Source organism: Saxophila tyrrhenica (genome assembly GCF_035928015.1).
Source record: "Saxophila tyrrhenica strain CCFEE 5935 chromosome Unknown scaffold_12, whole genome shotgun sequence".
Taxonomy (NCBI): domain Eukaryota; kingdom Fungi; phylum Ascomycota; class Dothideomycetes; order Mycosphaerellales; family Extremaceae; genus Saxophila; species Saxophila tyrrhenica.
Genome location: NW_027041744.1, coordinates 89,336 through 115,963, shown reverse-complemented (window position 1 = coordinate 115,963; position 26,628 = coordinate 89,336). Strand labels below are relative to the sequence as shown.

Below are 26,628 nucleotides of genomic sequence, written 5' to 3'. Positions count from 1 at the left end.
ACGCCAGAATGTCTGGTGGGAGCGTGCCACGATTACACATGTACCATGCAGTACCTCCATCATTACTCACCACCTTACATCGGGCCTATACCCTCACAACCCGTCTGGTTGTATAGCTGAATCATCGTCCTGTTCGACCCGAACTCCACAGCACGATCAATCCACGCCTGGATACTCTCCGCACTCGGCTCCCGCACCCGGCTCAAGATGTACAACGTGTTCCATCGCTGCGTCTGCACAATCGCCCAGTCGATGGCATAATCTACCGCATCCCCGTCGTTAGCCGGCCCCCAACAAAACGGCCGGAAGACAAAGTAACCACTCACCCTGGACAATATAATTCGGCCCAGGACAATCATCCTCTTCCGCACCTCCGGAACCCGACGTCAATCCTCCCTGCCCCGGTGGGCCCGCGGAGGGGAAGTTCACCTCAAAAACGCCTGCGGTGCCGTAGGCCATGTCGGCTGCCGTGCCGGTGCCGACGATACTGAAGGTGCTTGGACCTGCGGCTGCGATATTCTCGACGCGGACGGTGTTATTGTCCTGTCATTCCGGGAAAGAGTTTTAGGTTAGGTAAGAATGTGTCTCTGCTAGGAGGAGATGGACGTACGAAGAGCTGGTAATTCGCCGTCACGCATCTTGCGCCTGCGGTTGGGCCAAAGGGCGTGCCGGCGACTTGGTACCAGGTTCCGAGGTAGTTGTGGAGGTTGAACTTGGGGTCTGGGACGGGGTAAAAGCAGTGGCCGTCGTATTGGGCGGCGGTGACGGGGGGGCTGGTGGTGGTGGGGGCGGTGGTATCGTTGCAGGAGGGGGAGGTGCTGCGGGGGTGGGCGAGGGCGGTGGCTGTACTTGCGAGGGTGAGGACGGTGGTGGTGAGACGCATGGTGGCCGTGGTGTGTGGGATGGGGTTTGCTGTGGCGTTCTTGAGGTTGTAGAGTGGAAGGATAATCTAACGGATGAACTTGGGGACTCTCCTACCTTAATAATTAATACTCCCGTTCCAAACTTCGTGGCTTCAGTATTGGCATTTTCAGGTAAGACTTTAGAAGCGTCTAGACTCCAATACTGCCCGATTGCTATACCTCCGCGGCTATATGGAATGTGGTGGCAGAGAGGTGACTAGTGACACTTTCTAAACACGCCGGACTCCCCTGCCATCGGCCTAATCCACGACGCTAATCGATGCGGTCGCACCCGGTTCCTAGGACGCTATAGAAGGGAAAGGTTTATGTTACCACAGAATCAACATCGACGTCGATGACGATGATGCGAAGTGCGAGCCTAGGCTGCTATAGCGAAAGTTCGACCTAACGTCGTGCCGCTACTTGGCAACGGATAGGCGCCATCTAAGCCGTACGGCATAATTCAAGAGCGACATATAGCAACGGGCGGGCAGAACTTAATGCTAAGAAACATTTTTTAATTTCTATATACTTAGCGGTATAGTGTTTTAGTACGCGTAACTATCTTAAGTACGAAATTAATATTATATCTCATAACAAGGAAGCCTCGATCTTTGTATTCTAGAATCTAGACTATATTCCCTATAGCTTTAGTTGCGATATAGTACTATATATTAAGACACCTACCGCTACTATACGCGCTATAGTATTACTAATATTGTAAGTAACTTGTTCCTCTACCTTAAAGAGTAGTATTTTTCTATCCCTAGCTAATAGACTAAAGTCTAATATAGAAACTAGGAGTATGTCTTCTAAGGTAGCTACTCCTTAGGCTTTCTCTCGCTTAGAACTAGGGGATAGCTATGTTATTGTCTTTAGAGAGTAGAATACGTAGAAGTATATAAATAGTAAAGTAGCCGTTAGACGCCTTAAAAGTATAAGGCGCCTTGTATATACTAGATTCGCGACTAGGGACCGAAGAGGTAGTAAGCGGCGGGTAGATATTATAAGGGAGGATAGTATAGGGGCGCTTAAGATCCGTCTTATCGCCGAACCCGTCGCCGTGGATAATACCGTCGTCTACGCCAACGTTGCCAACATCCGACGGGGAACTGCTTGGACCGAAGGATCACACTCGCAGCCATTTCCTCTCACATACAATACTGACAGCTGCAGTAAAGATGGCCTTCTCATCGCGTCTGGCCATCATCGCTGGCGGTGTAGGTACGTCCATCACTTTGAGTTCAAACCTTCTCGTACTGACTGCTCAAAGGCGGTATCGGCTCAGCGACAGGCAAAGTCCTCCACTCCCAAGGAGCTAAGATAGCCCTCCTCTACGCGCCATTCGAGGCAGATCGAGTCAAACCAACCATTGAAGAGACCTACGGCTCGGACGCAGATGCCAAAGCGTACGAATGCGACATCACCTCCCCGGACTCAGTCGACCAAGCCTTCGCCGCCATCGCCAAAGATGAGATTGCCTTTCCCAGCATCCTCGTCAATACTGCCGGCTATGTGAACCTATCCCCGCTCGAGGAGACGCCGCCAGAGGACTCCTTGAAGCATTACATGATCAACCTCTACGGCCCGACTCTGACGAGCCAGGCTTTCGCCCGGATGTACATCGCCGCTTCGAAGCAGGCAAAACTGCAAGGTGCACCGACACCAGGCGGCAGGATAGTGAGCCTGGCCAGTCAAGCCGGGCACGTCGCTCTGCATCATCACGGCGCCTACTGTGCCAGCAAAGCCGGACTCATCGGCTTGACGAAGTGCATGGCGTCTGAGTGGGGATCGCACGGTATCACAGCTAACACGATCTCGCCTGGACCCGTGTGGACGGCACTGGGCAAGAAAGCATGGGCTGACCAGACGGCTCGAGAAGCGTATCAGGCTGCGGTGAGTGTGGCAGAGGTCTGCTGCTTTGGTTCGAGGTGCTAATCTGAACGTCGCAGGTCCCAACAGGCAAGTTCGCTGAACCTGAAGAGGTTGCCAGGATAGTTGACTTCCTATGTCGGGACGAGGCTTTGAATATTAATGGTGCTGATCTCAAGCTGGATGGAGGCTATACTGTACGATAGCAGATGACAACGTCTAGGGAACACCTACGTCCATCAAGCCGCAACACCAACTTCACATTACTTCACATTGTTATTGCTCATGTTCTCAAGTATTGCTGCAGAAGAAAGAAGCAACCATTGTCGAGCAATCGTGTTCGAGGTACGTACTTCAGCTATGTTCACCAAGCCTCGAGCGTCAGCTTCACTTCATACTTCACACCACTACCTCGTAACAACGGCAACGCGATAGCATTGCCCGAAGTTGTTCCGCGAACCACTATAATTCATTATTTTCCCGGTTCTCTCATCAAGCAAATCCTGGATAGTTCAATTGGTTAGAATGTACGGCTCCTCATCCGCCAGCTCTCAGTCAGTACATGAGCAAGCCGCTGACACATGCTTACAGATCCGCTCGTCTTTCGAACGAGACGACACCGTGGATGATGGTGGTTCGAGTCCATCTCTGAGAGCACATGAATGCTGAATAGCGTACTACTTTTGTTACAAGAGAAAAGACACCTGTTGTTTTGCTCGCATGTCAGCCTCCGATGTTTAGTGGCATGATTTACTCTCCTACTGCAGACGTTTGACTCAGCTGTTCCAATCTCCAAGCCATTGGATGTCTGCTTTTTCTTTTCAACGGGGAGGACGGCTCTGCAGCTTGAAATGGAGGACAAGAATCATTGATTTTGGTCCAAAAGCATCGAGTATTCTTCCAAAGGGTGGCAGAACACAATACATCAACACCGCTGCGGCCAACCGGAGCTGGAGAATTGCAATGGCCATTTCGTCCGTTGAGGTCTGGATGACAGAGTCCGAAAACACCTCGCGCGGCTTGTCGAAGGAACACTCACGCTCGACCTAGAGTTCTGCAGACCAGATGAGAAGCGGCATGGCCAGCCTCTACGAACGGAATCGGTGTCGATATGGTTCTTCATCACAATCTCGCAAGCCAAATATGTAGATCAATGGCGGTCAACCAAGCGAATGAAGCAACAGCGCACCGGAGCGAGATGCTCCAATTCATTATCGCTGGCATGTACCGGTGCTCTGGACCCGGCGGATCAAGGATCGAAGATTTCAAGCCATACACAACCAGCGAGCCGCCCGTTGGCCTCACTCCAAACCAAGTCTAGATTGTTTGAGTGTTACGCTGGCCTCATGTTGATGTCCAGCATGACCAGCGAGTAAGAAGGGAGCTGGTTCGTATTGGTATCCCAGTGGATGGGCCAGTACGTTGGTAAACCGACCAAGGAGCGTTCAGCAGCAAGGGAGCTTGCTTTGCTGCCTCATGCATCGGATGACTGAGATCTCGCATCCAGAGGCTTCTCCTGGAAATTGTGTTGGCTTATACTTTGGGGTGTCATCGTTTTGGCCTCTCCGTAAGTTCACTTCGGCAGCTTTGGTCGTTTGCTCGCTGAGGTCTCAACCCCGTTCTACCCCAAGGCCGCCGTTGAAAGCTTCGGCTCAGGATAGCTCCCATACCGTAAGAAAACAAATGTGTCGTCGCGAAGAGTCGCCTGTGTGTCCCAGCACTCTGGATTATACCCCGCCATGCAGACGCCACGTGCTCCCTCGATCTCTTTGCATGGAGGATCCGGCGACAACGATTCAGTTTTACTTGTTCTTACAACCCCAAAACCCACTTGCCGTCATACTAAGGGTGACTCGCCGACCATGGTCGGGCCCAGATGGAAGCCAAGGCAAGTCCACAAACGCCTTCCGCATACCGCTACTCACCATCACGTTAGGAAACCCTCCCTCGCCACCACCATCAAACCCAGGACCGAAGAAGACCGCGCCGCACGCGAAGTCGCCAACAGCACATCCCGCCTTCTCCAACTTCCACCAGAGCTCCGCAACCGCATCTACGAATACGTCTTACCTTACCGGCAAGATCTCCGCGGGAGCGTCTGCTACAACCAGCAGTGGATCTTTTCCCAATGCCGTATCTTCCACGCATCTCGCCAGCTCAGACAGGAAGCACTGTCCCTCTTCGCTGGTTCAAACTTGTTCGAGATACGCCTCCATTTTGGCGAACTTCACACGCTCTCGATGATGAACGTGCTCTGCCAGGATCCTGTGGCGGCGAATGCGCTGCGGAATGTAGAGGTGGTCTGTAGTTTTACCTGCGCGCATGCGCACACCATCATGCCTTTCTTTGGCTGTGTGTCGGTGTTTTTCGACCGCAAGGCCGGTACCGTGACACGCACGGGAGCTGAGAGTTGGACGAATAACATGGAATGTGATCGGAATCTAAAGTACGGCTTAGTGGGGGAGAAGTGTCAGCGGGTAAGGGAGGAGAGAGTGGCGACTCTGTTGCAGGAGGTGCAGGCGGTGGGTTTGCATGAGAAGGAAGGCGGCTTCAGGAAGGATGAGCTGGAGGAGCTGGCGGCAAGAATCGTGAAGAAGCGACGGAAAGGGAGTGGGGTGGTCATGCCGAAGGTGAATTTCTTCGGCAGAGCGTTGAAGAGGGAGGCGAGCGTGGTGGGTGGTGCGCTTGAGAGGTACCGGAAGTCGTCGTCTTTCTTGGGGTAGATTAGCCAAATGAAATGGAAGCGATCGCACGATTGTCCTTCCTTGAGATTCGTAGTCCTGATCAGCTTTATTTGACATACGCTCCCCACTGCAGCAGCATCCACGTCAATGTACCTGTCGCCACTGCCATGGGCGCAGCAATCCCGCGTCCAACCCTCGCGGACTTGAAGAAGAACAGCTCGCTCGAGAAATGCGCAAAGGCGATCAGATAGGTCCAGATGCACAACTCGTAAACCAGCTTGTCGTGGATGTTGTAGGCTCCGTACAGCCTGATGATGCTGCTGAGCGCAGTCCAGGTGCCAAACGTGCGAGCGGAGAGAGGCGTGACCGGGCTGGAAGATTCCTGTGCCACGACTGTGCGTTTCGGAATATCCTTCGGCATAGACTGCGGTGCTGAGCCCGCGTAGACCTCACGTGTGCCTTTGAGGGAGACGTAGGCTTGGACGCTGTTGGCGATCGAGACGACGGAGATCTTGATAGAGGTGAGCTCATGGTACAGATGTGATCTTTGTTTGACGTACGAAGAGGAGCCATTTCGGCAGGAGACCTTCCGCCGGAGGAAGAAATGAAGCCATTGTTGTTGTCATGGTTGGAAAGGTCTGAAGATCCGACTCCAGCGCCCTTTTTAACATTCACTGCACCAGCCACGCAAAAGAAGCTTAAATTTAGCCAGCCGCGACGCGAGCCTCATCGTTCGAAGACCACCAACATCACTCTGCCTCGTGTTGGCACTGGTATATACGAGCATGGCGGACAAGATCGCTTCTGCGTTGGGCAGCGACTCGAACGACTACTACGCCTCAGCGACGACCCAGACCTTCGCCTTCATTGGACTGCTATGGCTGTCGCTCAAGATCTTCTCCTTCTGGCGCATGATTGCTAGCCTGTTCATCTTGCCAGGCGCATCGGTATGTCTCGTGCAGGCGAGTTGGGGGCTCTTCAAGGCCTACCCGTATTGCAGAAGGTGCAGCAGCTGACACCACCATCTCCAGCTCAGCAAATTCGCAAGTAAAGGCAGCTGGGCCGTCATTACCGGGGCGTCAGACGGCATAGGAAAGGAATACGCTCTACAGCTGGCATCGAAAGGCTATAACATCTTGCTGGTATCACGGACACAATCGAAGCTCCTCGAGCTAGCCCGTGAGATCAAAGAGAAATACAATGTCGAGACTCGAAACATGGCAATGGACTTTGCCGCGAACAGAGATAAAGACTATACCGCGCTGAAGAAGGTTATCGACGAAGTTGGCGACATCAGCATACTGGTCAATAACGTGGGTTTGAGTCACGCGATGCCGGTGCCATTCGCAGAAACATCAGAGCAGGAGATGCTGGACATCATCACGATCAACTGCACGGGCACGCTACGAGTGACTCAGCTCCTAGTGCCCGGCATGATACAGCGGAAGAAAGGCCTGATCCTGACCATGGCATCGTTCGGCGGCATCATGCCCACACCTTTACTCGCCACATACTCCGGCTCCAAAGCCTTCCTCCAGCAATGGTCCACTGCTCTCGCCTCTGAGCTTCAGCCCCACGGAATCAAAGTTCAGCTCGTGCAAAGCTACCTCGTCACCAGCGCAATGAGCAAGATCAGAAGATCGAGCTTGCTGGTGCCCACTCCGAAGCAGTTTGTGAGAGCGGCATTGGGCAAGATTGGAAGGAGTGGTGGTGCGCAGGGGATTATGGCGACGAGCACGCCGTACTGGGCGCATGGGATCATGCATTGGGCTATTGCGACGTTCGTGGGGACAATGAATGGGGTTGTTGTGAGCGTCAATCGGAAAATGCATGAGGATATCCGGAAGCGGGCGTTAAGGAAGGCGGAGAGGGATGCAAAGAAGCAGTAGCTCGCTCTGCCTTTCTCGCTGGTACTGTAGTACTGTCCACAGAGTACAGTCGCTCGTGCAAACTGTTAAATACCCAATTAGGTATCATATCATGTCAATCAGGCGGTCCTTGAAAAGAATAGAGGGGAGCGGAACCCTTCCGACCACTAAGTTCCTCGAAAGCGCGTTTATCTTCTTTTCCTCCAACACCTGCTCACCACAGGACCTCATGCCCACCAATGGTCCGTCCACTCGGTCCTCGCATCGACGCCTACATGTACACGATCCATGCTGCGCTCCCTGCAGGCAAACGTGGAGAGAACGATCTACGACAGGGACTCGCCATCATCAAGCTCAATGGCGTGCGCGACAGCTACCGCATCTTTTCTGTCATGCCAGTGCGTGAGTGGGCTTCGACATGATGTGCTAGGATCTTCAGATGGTGAAGCAGAGGTACGGTGGGTTTAATGTAGGCATTCGAGAGTAGAAGTCCTTGTTGTGTCGTCTTGTTCCTTTCTCTACTCGTCCTTGGACCTCTCCTTCCTACATCCGCAGCGCCACGACTGGAGGAGGAAAACATCTCGAGATGCCAAAAGACAGACCGGAGGCCACCGACCCGGCTGTGTACTCGTCCGCCTTCCAGCGCTTCGCCCGTGAACGCTTCCCTTCGAGTCAGCAAGCATGGGGCAATCGGGCGAAAGACGTGGCCGAAATCCTGGCGCTCGACGCTCCAAAGCGCGACATCGAGAACAAGACCCCTCGCGCGGAGATCGACCTCGTCAAGGCTGCGGGTCTGCTCAAGATCATGGGGCCGAAGGAGTATGGCGGCGGTGGCGAGAGCTGGGAGACGGGCTACAAATGCATACGGGAGGTCGCCAAGGGCGATGCGTCGATTGGGATGCTGTTGGGCTACCATCTGCTTTGGTCAACGACAGCAAATGTGGTTGGTACGGAAGACCAGGCCACGGCAATCCAGCAGGTCATACTCGAGAACAACTGGTTCATCGGTGGAGCCGTGAATCCTCGAGACAGTGATTTGAAGATCACGAGCGATGGGGACAATATCGTCTTCAATGGCTTCAAGAATTTTAATACGGGCGGCGTAATCTCAGATCTCACCGTACTCGAAGGCGTGTTCGAAGGCACGGAGGACCATATCTTCACGCTCGTCAAGACGGATCAACCGGGCATGCAGTTCCAACACAACTGGGATAGCATTGGCATGCGCCTCACTGAATCTGGCAGCGTAAGGATTGACAATATCAAAGTCCCCTGGGCGGATGCTTTGGGCTGGGACCCAGACACGAAGCGTCCAACGAAAGATATACTCAGCGTTCCTTTTGCTTCTATGCTTCTGCCCACCATCCAGCTAGTCTTCAGCAACTTCTATCTCGGCCTAGCGCAGGGGGCGCTGCAAGCTGCGAGCAAGTATACGGCCACGCAGACTCGTCCTTGGCCTTTTGGTGGTGACAACAAGGACCAAGCGACGGATGAATGGTACATCCTCGAGCGATACGGCGGTTTCGCTGCGCATCTCGAAGCCGCGGATGCGCTCGCCGATCGCGCTGGTGAGAAGATTGCGCGCTTATATGCAGACGTCGGATTGCATGGCTCCACCATCGTTGGCGCAGGCGCTACGAACGGACACACCAACGGTCATACCAACGGCACCTACTCCTCCATCAAACTCAACCGCTCCGCCGTGACCGCTCGAGCACGAGGCGAAGTAGCCGCCTACGTCGCGCACTTCAAAGTCGTCGCCACCGACACTGGGCTGCAGGTCACGAGCGGTATCTTCGAGATGCTGGGGGCCAGGGCGACGGGGCGGAAGTATTTGTTCGATAGGTTCTGGCGGGATCTGAGGACGCATTCGCTGCATGATCCTGTGGCGTATAGGCGGAGGGAGGTGGGGAGGTGGCAGTTGTTGGAGGAGATTCCGGAGGTTAGTTGGTATACTTGATAGGTAGGGAGGTAATAGGGAGGTGGTCAGTTTTGCATGAATGACATTAGAGCTGAAGCACACCGAGACAACATCTGAACATTCCATGATTCAGCTCTCCTCCGTTCAAAAACCCTCAGCACTGTCGCGTCGTTCAGTTCAATACATAGTGTGATACGAACAATGCCACACGATGCCACACCATCGGAACCACATAATGGCTCGTTGGACCCGTCTCCGCGAGAGCTGACGTATCTGCCAACGCCTTTCAAGGACATTTGCTAAATCGAGCGTGACGGCTGCGCTGTGTGCGGGTTGCTGGTCGATCCATGCTCGATTGGCGCTTGACGTGCTTGCATCCTTCGAACGCCTCCTTGGGGGTGACGTCGAGTCGCCCGAGAAGTTGGACCGGCCTTGCGAACAGAGTTTCCCCTCCAATGACCCTGCTGTGAGAGAGTTATTCTTGTCCCTCATTGCGGGCCTTTGACTCGAATACTGCAGCTCCTGGTCAATCGGACACACAACAGTACAGTCGCGGAAAGACAGCGCAATGGCGACAACGGACAAGCAGAAGCGACGAATGAGTCTCGGGAAACTGCTGGGCAAGCGCGACAAAGACTCGCAGCACAGCGCGCAACCGTCGAACAACAGCAATGTCGCCGACTCGGCGTACGCGAGCAGCGAGAACGAACCGAAGAACTCGACGGCGTCAGAGAACGTCCCGGTCAGGAATGATGGCGCGATTCCGGGCGTGTCGGAAGACAGGAGATTGAATCTGAACCAGAAGACGGGCGATGTGACGGACGAGGATACGGGTGAGGTCCTCACGACGGTCACGACTACGACGACGACGACAACTACAACCACGACGGTCGCGGGCAAGGATGGGAAGAAAGAGACGAAGGTGCACACCGTACCCGGAGAGCCCGTGATCCAGGAGATGCCCGCAGACACCCAGCCGACCGTGCAGTCGAGTAATCTGCTGAACCCGTCCACCTCAAACAATGGCGCTCGATCAGATGCGTCCCATACCCCTCCCCAAGCACCCAACTATACACCCGATGTCCCGCGCAGAAGCCCGAATCGCAAGTCTGCAGAGCTGAGGTACAATCCTTCGCGGGACACTTTCAACTCGAACAATTTCAATCCGAACTTTGACAATCCTGTATCGCCGGTGGATGCTCAGAACTCGAGGCATAACTTCAGCTATCCGAGTAGAGGCAACTTGCGAGAAGACGAAGGCGCGCCGCGACATTCTGGCACGATTGACAGCTTGAAATCCGCTGCGATAGGTTTGCATGTAAGGGCAAATCTTCTACAAAGAGCCCATCAGCCGAGCTAACACCCCTTCCAGGGCGTCGGCGAAACCCTCCGCGGCACTATCAACAACGAGCTTGACACCCGCTACTCCCGCCGCAACCCCGACAAGGCAGCTGCGGCGAACGCCAAAAACGCCGCCACCCTCACAGCCGGTCAGCGTGAAATGGCCGGCTTGAGGCAGCAGCGCGGCCTTGGAACCACCGTCGCACCGGACCAGCAGAAAGACCTACCTTATCTGCCACAGAATCCAACAGGGACATACCATCCCAACTCACCTCCACCACAAGGCGGGATGCCACCACCGGGACAAAGTCCAAACATGACCGCGCTGCCTGAGAGAAGCTGGGAGAGGCCGCTTGGGCACGGGTATGATGGGGAGCAGACTTATCCGCCGCCAGCGCCAGATAGTGTGGATGCGAGGAGTTACGAGACTGGGGAGAGCTATGGGTATCAGCAGCAGCCGGCGGCGGCGCAGTCGAGTAGTTCGGGAGGTGGGTTTGGGAAGGGGATGAGGAAGCTTATGAAGAGGAGGCCGTGATGGGAGGAAGGTGGGCTGTGTATTACTGGCTCCTGGTTCCGGCTCCATTTTGGAGGAGATCTTGGGTTGCGGCCGACCGAGGGCGTGTTGACTTCGTTCGGCGCCCGTTAGTGGCAGTGAGCGAGTGCGCTGGCTTAACGAGACACAGCATTGTGGGAGCCAAGGGCTGGTACTTGCACGTGGCCATGATATGTCCCGGGTGGCATTCACAGTAATCTGGACCTCTTGTCGTTTGGAGATCAGTTCTTGGCCTCGAAAGCTGGAAGCATTTGGACTACCGGTCTACGGGGAGCTATAGCAGAAGCATTGGATTGTGCTTCATTGGCGTTTGGATCTGATACCCGTCTGAGACTCGATGCGAGTCCATTGTACTATATTATAGCAATCTGCAAACTTGTCTTGCCATATTCTCCGCGTAAATGGCTCGTGTAAGGTCTGCAGTGGACGGTTCACGAGCAACTCATATCCGCCAAGACCAGAGGCTACATTTAAGGTTCCGCGGTGGCTTGACGCCTCACGCCGCACCACTTCGCTGTCGACAGACCAACGCCTTCGCTTCATGATTGATCCAGTCCGCCAACACACTGCACCACTGTGATATCGAAACCCTTCCACGTTCTTGGTCGTTCAAAGCACAACGAGCCTTCGTCGCCGGCTCTCAGTCCTATCGATCTTCTCACCAGCAAGGAAGCGCCAGTCAATCTCAGCGCATACCTGCTCCTCCGAAGAACTTCACCTCCGCTTACTGCGCGCTCGGTAACGGCGCACAAGAGCACACATCGGAGAGACAAGACACTCTCCCTTTACTGCCAGAAGCTGGCTCGCCGGATCCAATACTAAAGTCATGGCGGGCGAGCAGGAGAAAGTGGTCACTTCGGACACAGAGGGCCCTGAAAAGCGCACGAGAGAGCAACTGAAGAAAGCCACCATATCCAAGGACCAATCCAACGCCCCGCCGAGCAGTGGGGAAGTGCCCACTGAAAACATCACCGTCGACGAGAATGGAGTGGACCCAGAGACGACCCAAGAGCCTGTGAGGTTGCAGAGGAAGAGGAGCCACGAGGAGATCGACCAGCAATCACGAGAAGCCATCAACGTCAACGCACAGAACCACAGGAGGAAGCGGTCACGGGACAGCTCTGCGGAGGAAGATGAGCTCAACAATGGGCAGCGGAAGTCTGGGGAGCGCGGACGCGAAGATCCGGAGCAGCACGTCACCTCCAACGGTGCACCTACGGAACCCACAGCAGACCGCTCACGCACGCCAGATCACACTGGTGCCAAGAGAGGCGAAGCGGTGGTTGAGGAGATGAGTAGTCCGAAGATCAAGAGGAGTCGGCTGCATCCAGATCCCGAAAAGGCAGCTGAGCCAAAGGCGGCCACGGAAGATTCTACGTCGTCTGCCACCAAGCCTACGACACACGATCAATCGACCACAAAGATCCCATCGACAAGCGGCTTCGCCAACACATCTGCATCCTCACCCTTCGCATCTCTCGCCGGACAGAAATCGCCAACACCAGACGCTCCGCAAACATCTTCGAGCGCATTCGCGGCTTCTACCTTTGGCTCTCTTGCAGGATCTACTACTCCTGGCTTCGGCGCTGTAGGTAAGACCTCTGGCGGGTTCGGCACGGGCGGTAGCTTTGCATCAAGCACGAAGAAGGAAGAATCGAAGGAGTCCGGCAGCATGTTCGGAGGAGCACTTGGTCAGAAGTCAGCCTTCTCGAGCGGACCGCCCGCACCCGAAAGCACTGCTTTCGGCATCTCAGCGTCTGGCTTCGGCAAGCTTGGTGGTGGAGGTGGCGGTTTCGGCGGCACTGGATTCAGCGGTCTAGGTGGTGGTGGCGGTCTCACATCCTTTGCTAGCGGCAAGCCATCATCATTCGCCAGCACTTCCAAGCCGGTGAAGGCCTTCGGGGAAGCAGTGGAAGACGACGAGAAGGATCTCGAAGCGGGCGAAGACGGCGATAACGACGACGACGATGCTGGCTTTAAATCCCCACTCTCCCAAGAATCCGACAAGCAAGACGAACGCTTCTACAGGCAGGACCTCGAAACCGGCGAAGAGGACGAGCAGAACGAGTACCAGTGCCGCGCGAAGCTCTACCAGTTCGTCCACGGTCCGGATGGCGGGAAGGAGTGGAAGGAGCGCGGAGCAGGGGTGGTCAAGCTCAACTGCACCAGGCCAGGCGAAGGCGAGGAGGATGCTAAGCTCACCGCTCGATTACTCATGCGCGCGGACGGAAGTCACAGGGTCATTCTCAACACGGCGGTAGGGAAGGAGTTGAAGTTCGGTGCACCAGGTGGGGGCAAGCCGCAGGGTGGAGGGTTGCAGTTCCTTGGGGTTGTTGACGGGGTGAAGGACCCGGTGGTGTTACTGCTGAAGGTGAGTTCGTCATTTCCGACTCTGACCACAAAATGCTAACCAAGGCGACTAGGTCAACGCGAAGTATGCGCCAGAATTCTACGAGAAGGTTGTGGAGCTGCAGAGCACGATGTGAAGGACTATGATCGACAGGATTGCGGGTGGTGCTACAGAACGTTGGATACGCATTGCGTGGGCTTGGAAAGCAAGGCATTTGCCAAGACGTTTGCGCGCCAGGGTAGCAATTACGGATAATACGGGGGCTAGCATAGAAAGGCTCTTGTCATGATTGAAGAAAATGGAGGCAGAGGTCGGCCCTCGTCTCTGTCGCGGAAGGCTGCTTCTATTGAGCATACACTAGATACCATTGCAGCCACAGAATAAATGCAGGACACTGATCGAGAATTTGTGGCCTCGTTTGAAGACTCATGGGCTGCGAGACCATTGTAGTCCCTTTACTTCTGTGCTGACACTGAAGTCATTCTAGAAGCAAACTCACGTGTTGCTAAGCTTCATCTGCAGGCGCGGGCCGAATCCTAAAACGCCACATTTCCCAGGCGGCCGCACCTCCGCCTTCACTCTCGTGTTCTCCACGACAGCCACTCAACGACACCGCATCTCTAATCGCGGCACCACTGCCATCCCAAGCATATCTACCTTCCTTCACCGGTCGGTTTCCCTCTCCCATGTTACACCACCATCATGGGCCTCATCACCAAAGCCAAAGGCGCCCCGAAATCGGACTCATCCTCCTCCGGCGGCGGGGTGAAATACATCTGCAACATCTGCTCCCAGGACGTCACTGCCACCGTGCGCATCCGCTGCGCCTCCAAGCAGTGCCCAGACTACGACCTATGCGTCGACTGCTTCTCGAAAGGCGAGGCGAATCTGCACCACGACCCGCGATCGCACCCATACCAGGTTATAGAGCCGCACTCGATACCTATATTCGACGAAGGATGGGGCGCGGACGAGGAGTTGCTGTTGCTGGAAGGCGCGGAGCAGTACGGGCTAGGCAGCTGGGCGGACATCGCGGATCATATTGGTGGGTTCAGGGAGAAAGATGAGGTAAGGGATCATTACATCAGGACGTACGTCGACAGCGCGCTCTTCCCACTGCCGGAACGAGCGAGCCCCGCGGATAAGCGATTGAGCGAGGATGTGCCGCGGGAGGAGTTCCAGGCGAGGAAGAAGAGGAGGATAGATGCGAGGAAGGAGGCGATTGCGGAGGCGCAGAATGCCGCGCCTGCGGTTCCGACTAAGCCTACTTCTTCTGGGCCGAGCTGTCATGAGGTTTCTGGGTACATGCCGGGCCGGCTGGAATTTGAGAATGAGTATTTCAATGAGGCAGAGGAGGCGGTGCAGCATATGCAGTTCTCGCCGGAGGAGGGCGTGAATCCCGCGACGAGGATGTTTGATCCGGAGACGGAGCTGAAGATGGTTGTGATGGGGATCTACAATGACCGGTTGACGGCAAGAACGGATCGGAAAAGAGTCATCTTCAACCATCAGCTATTAGAATACCGGAAAAACCTGGCGCAGGACAAGAAGCGGACCAAGGAGCAGCGGGATCTGCACCATAAGCTCAAGCCCTTCGCGCGAATGATGAGCCATCCGGACTTTGTCTCCTTTTCCGAGGATCTGGAAAAGGAGCACAACCTGCGACAAGCCATCGCACAACTACAGGAGTGGCGGCGCATGCGCATATCCACCCTTGCCACAGGCGAGAAATACGAGTCCGAGAAGGCGCAACGCATCGCGCGCACGGCGAACCAAAATCTAGGCCAATTCGACCGCATGACGAACGGCGTTCGCGTTGGAAAGGGAGGTCCGCAGCCACCGCCAGAGACCGCAGAGGCTGTAGTCGAATACACGACCAAAGACCTACCCGTTCGCCTTTCACTCACAAACCCCAACACCAGCGCCACAACCGCTCCAGCAACCAACGGCGCCCTCCCCACCCCTCCACCGGGCCAAGACAACGCACCCGTCAAACGCGCACCCGTACCCTCAGTACCAGGCATGGCGCCCATTTCTCTCTCAGCAGACACCTCACCCGACCTGCAGCTCCTGCTCCCCGAAGAGCGCGAGCTCTGCTCCAAACTCAACATCCAACCTAAAGCCTACCTCGCGATCAAAGACGCCATTTTCCGCGAGGCGATGAAGAGTGACGGTAAACTTAAGAAGAAGAATGTCCGGGAGATTTCGCGGATCGATACGACGAGGGGTGGGAGGGTGTTTGAGTTTTTGGTTGAGGTGGGGTGGTTGGGGAGTGCGAGTACGCGGTAGGGGTCATGGTGGTGGTGGCTTTGGGGAATGGGGAATGGGGATTGTATTGGTTTAGCGGCGGTGTTCGGGGTACAGGTCGGTTGTAAGGTGCGGAATTGTATGTAGTGAATGGTACGCCCACTGTCGGCGTGTTGCTGGCGATACGCTGAGTATTTGGAGCTTTTTGCTCCCGATCACCACAACGTGTTGAAGGCCATCTCTCATCTTTGCTCCGTCCGTCGTCATCCCTGGTGTTGTAGCGCGGGTTTAAGCTCCTGGAGATCAGCCTCGGCGTAAACAAAGCGCTGGCCCAAGCTCCCTTTTTCATGTGTCTGCCTCGAGCAACATCCAACGTCACCCCATCCATACCCGACTGCGACCACAGCAGCGTGAGACCTCTGTCACATGCTCTTCCCGACATTCACTCCATTCGCGCGCTATCCTTGATACGGAATCCGACCACGCCACACCCTCCGCACGCCATACAACGCCATGAACTCCTTCACACCCCGTCCCTCAGGTCTCCACGCGCACGTCTTCCGCCCCCCAGAATCACCCGCCTCCTACTCCGCCAGTCCATCGCACAACGCCATCACATCCACCGACTACTTCTCCTCCCACCGCTCGCGAAAGCGCCAACGGCCAGACTCAGCGCATGGCCTGAACGACAGCCAAAACCTCTCCACGCCCTGGAATCGGTCTTCCTACGGACGCTCGGCAGAAACACCAAGCTGGATCCAATGTCCCACACCTAGCGACGCCATGTACGGCAGCGCGTGCGCGCAGAGCTCGGCGCTGGTGAATGAGCGGTACGCGCTTAAGGGAGGAATGGATACGCCGGGGTTGATGGCTACGGCGCAGGAGGACGGGGTGGCGAGATATGCAGGGGATTTGGACTTCAGACGGCGGGTGAGAGATGCGGATGAGCGGAAGAGTACGGGTGGTGCGCTTTTGGCTGGACCGTTGGCGAGGGAGAGGAATGGGGTGGCGAGGATGCAGTCGTCTCCGAACGGGTCTGTGCAGGCATCGGCTGGATGGACGGGGTTGGCGTTGGGGTTGGTTGGGAAGGTGTTTACGTTTGGCACGAGCGTGATTAAAGGGTTCTATGCTGGAGGTGGGAAGGGGTACGATCTGGACCGACAGCGTCAATCGTCCCCGCCAATGTCCTGGATGCGCTCGCAGAGGTATGCTGGAGGTGGCACGCCAGTACCAGGTCAATGGCAAGACGATGGCGATTTTCTGGGCGACTTCGAGCAGGACAATCCCTCATACTCGCCTTCATCAATTACACGACCACCCAACAAACGCCGCCAAACAGACAAAGACAGCTGGGTCATGGTCGGCACGCCCGACGAGACGCCCATCGACACCACACCCCGCCGCAAAACCTCCAGCAACGCGGTCCCACGCAGCAACCTCGCTCCCCGACCCTCCCTAGCTTCCCGAGCCAACAGTCGACGCAGCCTCGCCCCCGTCTCCCGCCGCGCCTCCTCACACGCCGGCAGTCCAGCCCTCCAACTCACAACAACGACCGAATCACCCAACCGCCGCGCCTCAATGGCACCGATGCGATCACCGCGCCAATCGCGACCATCTAGCTCTAGCAATCACCCGAGCGGCGAGAGAGCGAGTCTCGACGGCATGAGCCCGGAAGTAGAGAAGTACGTCAAGCGGCAAGCGAAGCAGGAGAAAGCGGCCGACCGCACGATGAGCAGTATGAACCGCCAGTTGAAAGATTTGATTCAGCAGGCGCAGGCGGCGTTGGGGACGAAGTTTGCTGTGGAGGGGGAGGGGGAGGAGGATGTGGACGAGGGGTTTGTTGATGAGGAGTGGTGAAGTCAGAGTGGTGTTTTTGTGTGCTGGACTTCGTTTCGAGTGTGACGGCTGATGGGAGAGAGGTGACGGAAGAAGAATGATACCCCTATGTTAGCGAGTTGAGTTGCTTGTAGTAACATGACAGAATGCAACAAATCAAACCTCTTGATGAGATGGGCCAGCGTGATCTTTTCCGTCCCGTTTGATCGCGCAGCGCTTCAAGTGTGGTCCTCCGATCACCCGCTGTGTCGAGCTGGCCTTCAGAAGTGGACGCGCCCATTTCTCGAGGAAGCCAACCTCACTCCGGGCCTTTCACTGCCGGCTGTAGCATCCTCACCTCACCCATTCTCACGGAGAAGCGAGCACCGTCAGCACCACCTCAAGCCCTCGAAGCTCGACAAACCGTCACCGCCTCAAGCACCTAGACCTCTCGCGCCCCTTCTCCAACTTCCAAACCACTTCTCAGCACCTCGCACTGCGCCGGAGCACGTCGAAAAGTCGAGACGATGAACATACACTAGCGCCGTCTTCGCTCCAGCCAATCGTGAGTCGTTGCCTCTTCTGAAAGACGACCAAGCCGGCATGAGAACTTCAGCAGTCGCTGCGGTTGCGAGACCTTTGTCCGGTTTCTGGAGATGAACACTTGGTTATCGAGATGCAAGGGCTTCCGGTCCAGGCAGTCGGCGGTCATGCTTCAGCTTGAGGTGATTTCGAGCCCCTTCTCCGACTTGCGAACGGTTTTCGAGCCTCCGAGCGGCGTGAGAATGGTCCAACAGAACGTGAAAATTGAACATACGCTAGCGTGGTGTCAGTAGTAGCCAATGAGAGTCGATAGACTGTCCAGGCTTCGTCCGGGAGACCAGCTGCAGAGATAATATCACCGCCTTACTTTCGAACGCTACCTGTGAGCGCGAGTTTGAAGCAGCGGTGCGTTTCTTTAGGGACGTACTGGGACGTCGTTGCTGGGGTCGTTGATCGGACGTGGCACTGCCGCCTGCTCACTCAGCGTCGGTGGTGGGTGGGGGCGGGTGACCGGAATCTGGTGAGCAGCTTGCGAGGTCCTCAGGGCATAGGTGGTACAGTAACGTCACCTGAACCCAAGGAGCATCCTTTTGAACCGTGATGCCTTGCCGTCGCTCAAAGCTTTTGGTGCTCGGTATCAATCGACAGCCGCCTGCGTTCCAAGTTGTTGTCGAGCCAACTCATCTTCACTGAATCACAAACGTCTGCGTTGATACCTCGCCCCTCTCAACCAAGCCGTCGACTTCTCCGTCCATCAGACCATGAACATAAGCTTCCCCAATATACTCATCCCGCTCTTCCGCCGTCCCCGTATGGCGAAGCACGTACAGTACCTGTCCCCCAGCAAGCGCCACAATACTATCCCCAACCACCGTACTGGCAAACACGAGCCCAAGACGACCGCGCGCCGTAATGCACAGGGCACGGTATCTTCGGAGGGTGTTGTACGTGTACGTCATGATCGACTGCTCCACCAGCTGCTCCTCGGTAAGCGTCGCCTTGTCAGCCCAGATCAGAGGGCCGATTGCGTAGCCACGATCGACCGGAGACACCTCCATGCCAGTCTTATATTTGACGTCCGCGCACGAGACATGGTATCTGACTTGGTAGAACTCCTTGTCGTCAAGATATCTGTCCGTCGATATTTGCCAGCGAGCCAAGACCTTACTGCTTTCCTCGGTCAGCGTGTCTAGCCACATGACTCCGCTGACAGTGTCGAGATTCTGCCCCGAGCTTCGCAGCAGCCGTCCCTGAATGACGATGTCTGGGCTGCGTTGCCGACCACAGGCATTGTACACTGGAGTCCGAGTCCGAGTGTCGCCCTTGGTCGCGTTAGTCTTATCTTTCAGGGGATGTCCGTCTGACGTTTTGGTAATCTCGACGTGCAGGTCTTTTGGCAGTGGAGGGAATTTCAACGGCAAGCACCAGTTCGGCAGCCAGGAGGGAAAGTTCTCCCACTCAGTGTCTGGTCGCCTTTGCTTCAAGGCTGCCAGTAAGCTAGGCGTCCTGTTCACGTAGCCGAGGAAGTCGAGCGATGCGCCGGGGGCGGCGAGCAGACTTGAGACCACGCAAATGTAGGTGTCGAGCGTGGAACGTTTGTAATCGACCTGCATCCTGGCTCGCAGCGACGGCAGCAGACCCATGGCGGCAAAGACCTTGTCCCGCGCGTCCCTACATTCCGCCAGACGAAATTTGTTCAATGTCTCCAGCGGATCCATGGGGGCCGCCTCAGTGAACAAGGACTTCTTACGTAGCATGTACCATCGATTGATGGTTTCGAGTAGATCAAATCGGTCTACGGCCTTGAGCCGCAACGCCCGTCCGAAGCGGATCTCAAACAATCTCTGGAAGGCTATGTCTGAGTCCGGGTCTTTCAGCAGCTCAGAGCCGGGAACGTCAGCGTTGAGAATGAGACCGCCGACCTGCCAGGCAGCCGTGATCGCAGTCCAAGTTGTGTGCGCATTACCAAACAGGAGATGCGTCTTGACGACCATTTTCTTCGGGATACGAAGGATTGTTTCGTATCTGCGGGTAAGCAGATTATCAACCTCGGGCACTGTGCCTTCTTGCTGCGTCCACGCTCGCCGAAACCATTGACTCTTCCAAAGCTGGGCAACCCCTTGCCATGCTTGGATAGTGCTTTCGTCTTGTCCGGTCCATTTCTTTGCATCAGCATTAGCTAAGTCTTGGAAGAGGTTGGATGTCTGGGACACTGCTTCCCAGTCCTTGGACTTCTTCCGTAGGGCTACATATCGAGTGAACAGTCGCTCAAACTCTGCCATTTTGGCTGCTGCCAGTCTGGTACAGCGCTCGTCGCTGGGCTGACCAAGCCATGCATATACCATTTCGGCCGAATGGTAGATCTCTGCCATCCGCTGCACCTGAGCGCCTCGTTCCGCCGTAGCCGGCTCTGAATCGCTTTGGTTTATGCACTACAGGAATGAGTTGAAAGACGTCAGCATGTCTTCCTGCTTGAAAGAAAGATAGTTCGACGTCGAACAGTATGTCCTAGACCGTCACAAGCGCCTCGGAAGCCGAATTGACCCTTAGTGAGCACATGATTTCATTCAAGACTAGACACAGCGTCGACGCGTCCCACATAACGTAACTTACCAGAGCATCGATCCAGATAGGTTTCTTCAGTGGAGCAACGCTGTTACCATCAAAACCTCTCCGAAATCGATCCAAAGCGATGAACAAGTTCCCCGTGACCCAGAAAGGCTTGCCTTGAAGTAGGATCTGCCTGCAAAGCGTAGAGTCTCCCCAGACATACGAAAGAGCGCCATACTTGGGAGGCTTGTCGAGCGGTACCACCTGAAGTTCGAAGCTCAGGTCTTTGATCGATACGGCCTTCAGTACACGTATCTCCCCGGGTTGGATGGGGCTGTAGAAGTCTTGCTCGACGTTGAAGCGCTGTTGTGACTCCATGCTCGCACGGAGGGGAAGAAGTAGAGGCGTGGTCGACGAGATGGCAGATTCATGCACGGTAGTGGCCGGTGGTCGGAGTAGAAGTGTATTGCGTACAGTCTGGTGGTCTCGTCGCGGGGCTGAAGACCCCCAGTGTCTTCTCCTGGTCTGCCGCCTGTCAACATGCGCATGGAGTACTAGTGGGAGTAGCTAACAGCTGCACAGTCCTACCGTGCATGAAGCTATACAGCTCGCTTGCGGTTACAGCCAATCGCACTGGACGTCCCACTGGAACGATTTCTTCTCCCAGACCAGCATCCTACAACCTCACCTCATCCCAGACTGCAGTGGCATCACCCTCATCGCTTCCGTCGAGAAGCGCCCACTGGCCTACATGCCGCCAACATGAGCCAGATACCGACTCGCCGCTCGACGGACTCCCAAGCCTCTTCTCCAACTTCAAAAGCAGGAAATCCGTCGATAAAAAGGGAATCACTAGGAAATCAAGGGAATTATTGCAAAGTCGAGGGAAATCGAACATACACTAGCGCCATCTCTTCACCAGCCAATCGGCATCACCTGCCTCTTCTCCCCCTCCGCAAGCAAAGAATGTGGTCTCGACAAAGCCGACATCACCTCCCTCACGCTCGCGGAGAAGCGACACGCCGCCACAACCACGACCGTCCAGGTCAAGATCTTTCTTCACCACATCGACCAGCCGGCCATCAAAACCCTCTTCTCCAAATCCCAGAGCATTGACATGCTCCTGTCGTCCTGGAAAGCAGCGTCAAAGGGGAGGAAAATTGAACATCCACTAGCGCCTCCCTCAGTCCGGCCAACCACCATCAGTCTTCACATCCGCCTACTCTCCTGTATCGAAGCCAAAAATCTACTACTGAGAAACCCCCAGTGAGTTTGGGAATCTGTCTTCCTCTTTGAGAAGAAAATGGAACCCACTAGCGCCTCCATCAGCACAGCCAATGAAATTCCAAAGTCGAAGACTTCATATTCTCGAGTTTCAGAAGCAGAAATCTAGGACTGAGTAGCTCGACGTGGGCTTGAGATCTCTTCCTCTCTATGAGAGGAAAATAAACACGCGCTAGCGCCTCTGCAGCTCTGGATTATGAGGGTCGTGTACTAGGTCTAGACTGTTGCTGAGACGAGGTGAGGCTGTTTCATTCACATATCACATTCATCATATCTACCTGCAGTGATCTCCTATTCGTTGCCTTTTCGTCATCTCATCAAGACTCTGTCCACGCCATTCTCTTTCCATCACTGGTCAGCTCATTAAACTCAAGCAAACCCCCCCATCTTCTTAAAAGCATTAATCAACGAGTTGGTCGAGCTATCGTGCGCGCTCGTCGTCCCCGCGTCATCCAACTCCTTCTGGATCCCCTTCGCCAGCGCCTTGCCCAGCTCCACGCCCCACTGGTCGTAGCTGTTGATGTTCCAGATTGCGCCCTCGGTGAACGTCAAGTGCTCGTAGTACGCGATCAGCGCGCCCAGCGTGCCGGGCGTGATCTTTTGCGCCAGGATCGAGGTGGTGGGACGGTTGCCCAGGAAGACCTTGTGGGGGACAAGGTCGTCCGCGGCGCCTTCTGCCTTGACTTGCTCGGGGGTCTTGCCGATCATGAGCGCTTCCGCCTGAGCGAAGTAGTTGGAGGCGAGCATCTTTTGGTGCTTGTTGTTCTCGACTGGGTTGTGCGACTCCGCGGCCATGATGAAGTCTGTGGGGATGAGCTTGGTGCCCTGGTGCAGGAGCTGGAAGAAGGAGTGCTGGGCGTTGGTGCAGGGCTCGCCGAAGACGATCGGGCCGGTCGTGTACTTGACATAGTCGCCGGAGCGGGTGATGGCTTTGCCGTTGGACTCCATGGAGAGTTGTTGGAGGTAGGCCGGGAAGCGGGACATGTACTGGTCGAAGCTGCGATTAAATCATTAGCCACCATCAGTTTCGTGTGGTGGGATGAATACTCACGGAGCAACCAAATGAGTCTGCGCGCCAAAGAAGTCAGAGTACCACACGCTCAACAGCCCACCAATGACCGGGATGTTCTGCTCCAGCGGTGCAGTCCGGAAGTGGTGGTCCATCGCATTGGCACCAGCCAGGAATTCGTGGAAGTTGTCGTAGCCAATGTACAAGCACACGGACAACCCGATAGCAGACCAGACCGAGTAGCGTCCGCCAACCCAGTCGCTGAAGCCGAACATGTTCTTGCTGTCGATGCCAAACTTCTCCACTTCAGAAGTGTTGGTCGACAACGCAACAAAGTGCTTCGCGATATCCTGCTCCTTTGCGCTCTTCAAGAACCACTGCTTGGCCGTGTTCGCGTTTGTCGTCGTCTCGGCGGTGGTGAACGTCTTGCTCGCAATCAAAAACAGCGTCGTCTCGGGGTTGCTATCCTTCAATGCCTCCGCAATATGCGTGCCGTCGATGTTGCTCACGAAATGCAACTTCATCCCCTCCTTGCCATACGGCTTCAGCGCCTCGCTCACCATCACCGGGCCGAGATCGCTCCCACCAATGCCAATGTTCACAATCGTATCGATCGGCTTGCCGGTATACCCCTTCCACTCTCCACTCCTCACCTGCTCGGAGAACTCCTTCATGTGCTCCAACACCTCGTTGACCCCCTCGACCACACTCTTCCCATCCACCTCCATCTTCTCATTCTTCACATTGCGCAGCGCTACATGATACACCGCCCTCTTCTCGGTGAAGTTGATCTTCTCCCCCTTGAACATCTCATCGCGAAGCTCCTCCAGCTTCGCCTCCTTCGCCAGTTGAACCAGGTTGGGGAGTGTCTCCTCGGTGAGGAAGTTCTTGGAGAAGTCGAAAATGGTGTCGCTGCCGTCGGCCTCGTTGTGGAAGGTGCGGCTGTATTTCTCGTAGCGCTGCGGGTCCTTCTCGAACTCGGTCTTGAGGACCATGCCGCGGCCGAGCTTTTCGTGGTGTTCTTGGAGCGTCTTCCACGCTGGGAGCTCCATTGCTTGGGCGAAGCCGGGCATGTTGGCGGTTGTTTTCGTAGTCTGGTTGTGCTGTTCAGAAGCGTTTGTTAGTTGAGTCTGGCGACCGACTGAGAGTCAATGGCTGCCACTTACCAAGGTCGAGTGGCTCTCTTCTGTGTGAAGTAGTTTGCAGGTGGATAAAGAGAAGTAGGTGTCAATCCGGACTCAGGCGGATAAAGTCGGTGGGTGCTGTTGAGGTCGATCGAAAAAATGTCGCCAGCTGCAAACGCTCAGTGACGTTGAAACTGCCCCACCACGGCTGGAGGGGCACCTTTTTGCTCAGCGACTTGTAAGCAACACCCTATCCACTGACATCTCGCTGACTGCTCATGCTGAATATGGTCAGATAGAACTTTGGACAGGCTTGTGTGGTGATACTCGAATGGAGAAGAGCCAACGCATATCAGAAACCCAATGATTCGCAGAAGAACAGCCATCAAAGCTTTCACATGTCCACATCTCATCTCATCATATCTACCCTACCACCCATCTACACCCATCCAGATCTAAGATCCCCACTACCGCCCCCCAAACCCATTTCCCTGCACAATACTCCCCCCCGCATCCCCCAAACCCTCCACGGGCCTGTTATAACTCCAACCAGCAAATTGCTGCTGCATCGTCTGGCTCAACATCGGGCCCTCCACATACGAATCCGTCGGCGCCTCGCTCGTGAACTCCTTGTCGAAATTCGCCGTGTCGCGCTCGTCGAGCACGTTAGGCTTGAAGCTAGGCTCGTACTTGCGGTCGAGCAGCTTGCGCCAGTCGATGGAGTGGAAGAAGGGGTGGGCCTGGTTTCATCATTAGCACAGATCGAATATTTTGAGGTGGGAGGGAGGAAATGTACTTTAATCTCACTCGCCCCATTCGTGCCCAACCGCTTCGTAGCATCGCGATCCAACAACCTCGTCAACAGATCCCTCGCCGCCGGAGGCACTATCTCCGGTCCAGGGAAATGCAGCGGCTCGGCGAGGATCTTGCGGTACATCTCGTTCGTGTTCTCGTCGTAGAAAGGCGGGAGACCCGTCAACATCTCGTACAGCAACACGCCTAGCGTCCACCAATCCACTGCCTTGGTGTAGCCTTGTCCATGCAACAGTTCAGGCGCGAGATACTCCGGTGTGCCGCAGAAGGTGTTCGTCTTGTCCTCGTCCTTCATGTCGAGCTTGCAGAGACCGAAGTCGCAGAGGGCAATGTGGCCGACGTAGTCGACGAGGATGTTTTCCGGCTTGAGATCGCGGTAGATGACGCCGAAGCCGTGGAGACACTCCAGGGCGCATAGAAGTTCGGCGGCGTAGAAGCGGGAGCGGTTGATGTCGAAGCGTTGTTCTTTTTGCAGATGGTGGAAGAGCTCGCCACCGTTCACAAAGGCCAAGACGAGGTAGAGCTTCTCGGGTGACTGGAAGGAGAACTTCAGCGGTACGATGAAAGGGTTGTTGATCTGAGCCAGGACAGATCGTTCGGCCAGTGTGTGTGCCACCTCGGACCGCGAGATGATGTGCTGTTTCCGGATCGTCTTGAGGGCGTAGATCCGCGACGTGTCCTTCTTCATCACCTGCATGACCTTGCCGAAGCTGCCCTTGCCCACCACCTTCAGCAGATCAAAGTCCTCGATCTTCAACGACCGCTGTCGGTTCTCGACGAACTTCACGCCCAGCCGTATCGCGCCAGTGCCATACTGCACGTCATGCCATTGCACACCTGCTACAGTGCTTCCATTGCTCGACGTAGCTGTGATCGCCGGCTTCTCCTTCTTGCTCTTGCTTTCCGAAGACCCGGGCGGCTGCTGGTCTGCTCCCGCTTGCGCGTCCTCTCTGAATGTAGGCGTGATCCGGCACGTGCCAATGAAGATGTCCTGCTGTCTCCCAGCATTCGGGGGCGCGGACGGGTTGCGGATGTACAGCGACAGATTCAGCTCCGTGCTTCTGCTAACGTCGAATTTATACTGCGTGCTCTCGCCCGGCCAGACAGGGTTCTCGGGCGATCCAGACACCGCGTTGACGAAGACTTGCTGCTTGTCAAAGTCCACCAAAGCATATGGGAGGTACTTCGACTGGTAGCGACCATGTGACGAAGGCACACTGTTGATCGTGCTCGACCCCGCCGCAGCAGACGACGGCCGATAGCCACCATGCTGGCTGGACCCCGGCCGCGCGCTGTTGCCGCCCATGTAGCTGCCCCCAAAGCTGCCGGCGGACATACTACTTCCATGACGCGGCCCTTGTTGAAACGCCGCTTCTGCGCCTGGTGGGAGGCTGAAACTACGGCCTTCGTGTAGAGTGAGGATCAGGATACCGGATCTTGCTGGTGCCACGGGCGGCGACACCATGGATTCCGAGGCGGCAATGCCTTGTGCGTCTGAGCCATTGCTGGTGGTTGTTGTCTGGGAGGAAGGGGTCTGCGCGCCGGAGGGCGGAGGGGACTTGTGGTCGGCTTCGGGGGTGATGGTGGATTGGGATGAGGAGCGGGAGAAGGTGTTGGCAAGGGGGGCGAGGTGGGTTTCTTTGAGTTCTAGCAAATACAGTCAGGTATAGTGTGCTATGCATCGAGGGGTTTGTTGACATACTCTTGGTCAGTTTCCACGACATCTTGGCGGATGTTGTTGCGTGTTGCTTC

At 55.6% G+C, this 26,628-nt stretch overlaps 13 protein-coding genes across 13 annotated transcripts; 8 read left to right on the top strand and 5 right to left on the bottom strand.

Moving 5' to 3' along the window:
• Positions 1 to 74: 74 nt before the first annotated feature.
• LTR77_007597 (uncharacterized protein) lies at positions 75 to 883 on the bottom strand (the record flags this gene model as incomplete). The annotated part of the gene is made up of 3 exons (XM_064804834.1): positions 75 to 262; positions 327 to 543; positions 611 to 883. 3 exons carry the CDS (start codon positions 881 to 883, stop codon positions 75 to 77), a joined length of 678 nt encoding a protein of 225 aa, XP_064656676.1.
• Positions 884 to 2,083: 1,200 nt separating this feature from the next.
• LTR77_007596 (uncharacterized protein) lies at positions 2,084 to 2,980 on the top strand (the record flags this gene model as incomplete). Its single annotated transcript, XM_064804833.1, has 3 exons — positions 2,084 to 2,126; positions 2,176 to 2,798; positions 2,855 to 2,980. The coding sequence occupies 3 exons, from the start codon at positions 2,084 to 2,086 to the stop codon at positions 2,978 to 2,980; spliced, it is 792 nt and encodes a 263-aa protein (XP_064656675.1).
• A 1,656-nt stretch (positions 2,981 to 4,636) lies between these two features.
• Positions 4,637 to 5,497, top strand: LTR77_007595 (uncharacterized protein; the record flags this gene model as incomplete). Its single annotated transcript, XM_064804832.1, has 1 exon — positions 4,637 to 5,497. The coding sequence occupies one exon, from the start codon at positions 4,637 to 4,639 to the stop codon at positions 5,495 to 5,497; it is 861 nt and encodes a 286-aa protein (XP_064656674.1).
• A 67-nt stretch (positions 5,498 to 5,564) lies between these two features.
• On the bottom strand, positions 5,565 to 6,072 carry ERG28 (ergosterol biosynthesis protein; the record flags this gene model as incomplete). Its single annotated transcript, XM_064804831.1, has 2 exons — positions 5,565 to 5,969; positions 6,019 to 6,072. The coding sequence occupies 2 exons, from the start codon at positions 6,070 to 6,072 to the stop codon at positions 5,565 to 5,567; spliced, it is 459 nt and encodes a 152-aa protein (XP_064656673.1).
• Positions 6,073 to 6,243: 171 nt separating this feature from the next.
• LTR77_007593 (uncharacterized protein) lies at positions 6,244 to 7,347 on the top strand (the record flags this gene model as incomplete). Its single annotated transcript, XM_064804830.1, has 2 exons — positions 6,244 to 6,405; positions 6,490 to 7,347. 2 exons carry the CDS (start codon positions 6,244 to 6,246, stop codon positions 7,345 to 7,347), a joined length of 1,020 nt encoding a protein of 339 aa, XP_064656672.1.
• Positions 7,348 to 7,601: 254 nt separating this feature from the next.
• On the top strand, positions 7,602 to 9,286 carry LTR77_007592 (uncharacterized protein; the record flags this gene model as incomplete). Its single annotated transcript, XM_064804829.1, has 2 exons — positions 7,602 to 7,732; positions 7,882 to 9,286. 2 exons carry the CDS (start codon positions 7,602 to 7,604, stop codon positions 9,284 to 9,286), a joined length of 1,536 nt encoding a protein of 511 aa, XP_064656671.1.
• Positions 9,287 to 9,815: 529 nt separating this feature from the next.
• Positions 9,816 to 11,123, top strand: LTR77_007591 (uncharacterized protein; the record flags this gene model as incomplete). The annotated part of the gene is made up of 2 exons (XM_064804828.1): positions 9,816 to 10,565; positions 10,620 to 11,123. 2 exons carry the CDS (start codon positions 9,816 to 9,818, stop codon positions 11,121 to 11,123), a joined length of 1,254 nt encoding a protein of 417 aa, XP_064656670.1.
• An 844-nt stretch (positions 11,124 to 11,967) lies between these two features.
• Positions 11,968 to 13,627, top strand: LTR77_007590 (uncharacterized protein; the record flags this gene model as incomplete). Its single annotated transcript, XM_064804827.1, has 2 exons — positions 11,968 to 13,512; positions 13,565 to 13,627. 2 exons carry the CDS (start codon positions 11,968 to 11,970, stop codon positions 13,625 to 13,627), a joined length of 1,608 nt encoding a protein of 535 aa, XP_064656669.1.
• A 566-nt stretch (positions 13,628 to 14,193) lies between these two features.
• Positions 14,194 to 15,780, top strand: ADA2 (Transcriptional adapter ada2; the record flags this gene model as incomplete). Its single annotated transcript, XM_064804826.1, has 1 exon — positions 14,194 to 15,780. One exon carries the CDS (start codon positions 14,194 to 14,196, stop codon positions 15,778 to 15,780), a length of 1,587 nt encoding a protein of 528 aa, XP_064656668.1.
• A 471-nt stretch (positions 15,781 to 16,251) lies between these two features.
• Positions 16,252 to 17,595, top strand: LTR77_007588 (uncharacterized protein; the record flags this gene model as incomplete). Its single annotated transcript, XM_064804825.1, has 1 exon — positions 16,252 to 17,595. The coding sequence occupies one exon, from the start codon at positions 16,252 to 16,254 to the stop codon at positions 17,593 to 17,595; it is 1,344 nt and encodes a 447-aa protein (XP_064656667.1).
• A 1,187-nt stretch (positions 17,596 to 18,782) lies between these two features.
• On the bottom strand, positions 18,783 to 21,024 carry LTR77_007587 (uncharacterized protein; the record flags this gene model as incomplete). The annotated part of the gene is made up of 2 exons (XM_064804824.1): positions 18,783 to 20,528; positions 20,710 to 21,024. The coding sequence occupies 2 exons, from the start codon at positions 21,022 to 21,024 to the stop codon at positions 18,783 to 18,785; spliced, it is 2,061 nt and encodes a 686-aa protein (XP_064656666.1).
• A 1,275-nt stretch (positions 21,025 to 22,299) lies between these two features.
• PGI1 (glucose-6-phosphate isomerase) lies at positions 22,300 to 24,012 on the bottom strand (the record flags this gene model as incomplete). The annotated part of the gene is made up of 2 exons (XM_064804823.1): positions 22,300 to 22,927; positions 22,982 to 24,012. 2 exons carry the CDS (start codon positions 24,010 to 24,012, stop codon positions 22,300 to 22,302), a joined length of 1,659 nt encoding a protein of 552 aa, XP_064656665.1.
• Positions 24,013 to 24,530: 518 nt separating this feature from the next.
• On the bottom strand, positions 24,531 to 26,600 carry YPK2 (Serine/threonine-protein kinase; the record flags this gene model as incomplete). Its single annotated transcript, XM_064804822.1, has 3 exons — positions 24,531 to 24,803; positions 24,860 to 26,523; positions 26,579 to 26,600. 3 exons carry the CDS (start codon positions 26,598 to 26,600, stop codon positions 24,531 to 24,533), a joined length of 1,959 nt encoding a protein of 652 aa, XP_064656664.1.
• Between the last annotated feature and the right edge of the window lie 28 nt (positions 26,601 to 26,628).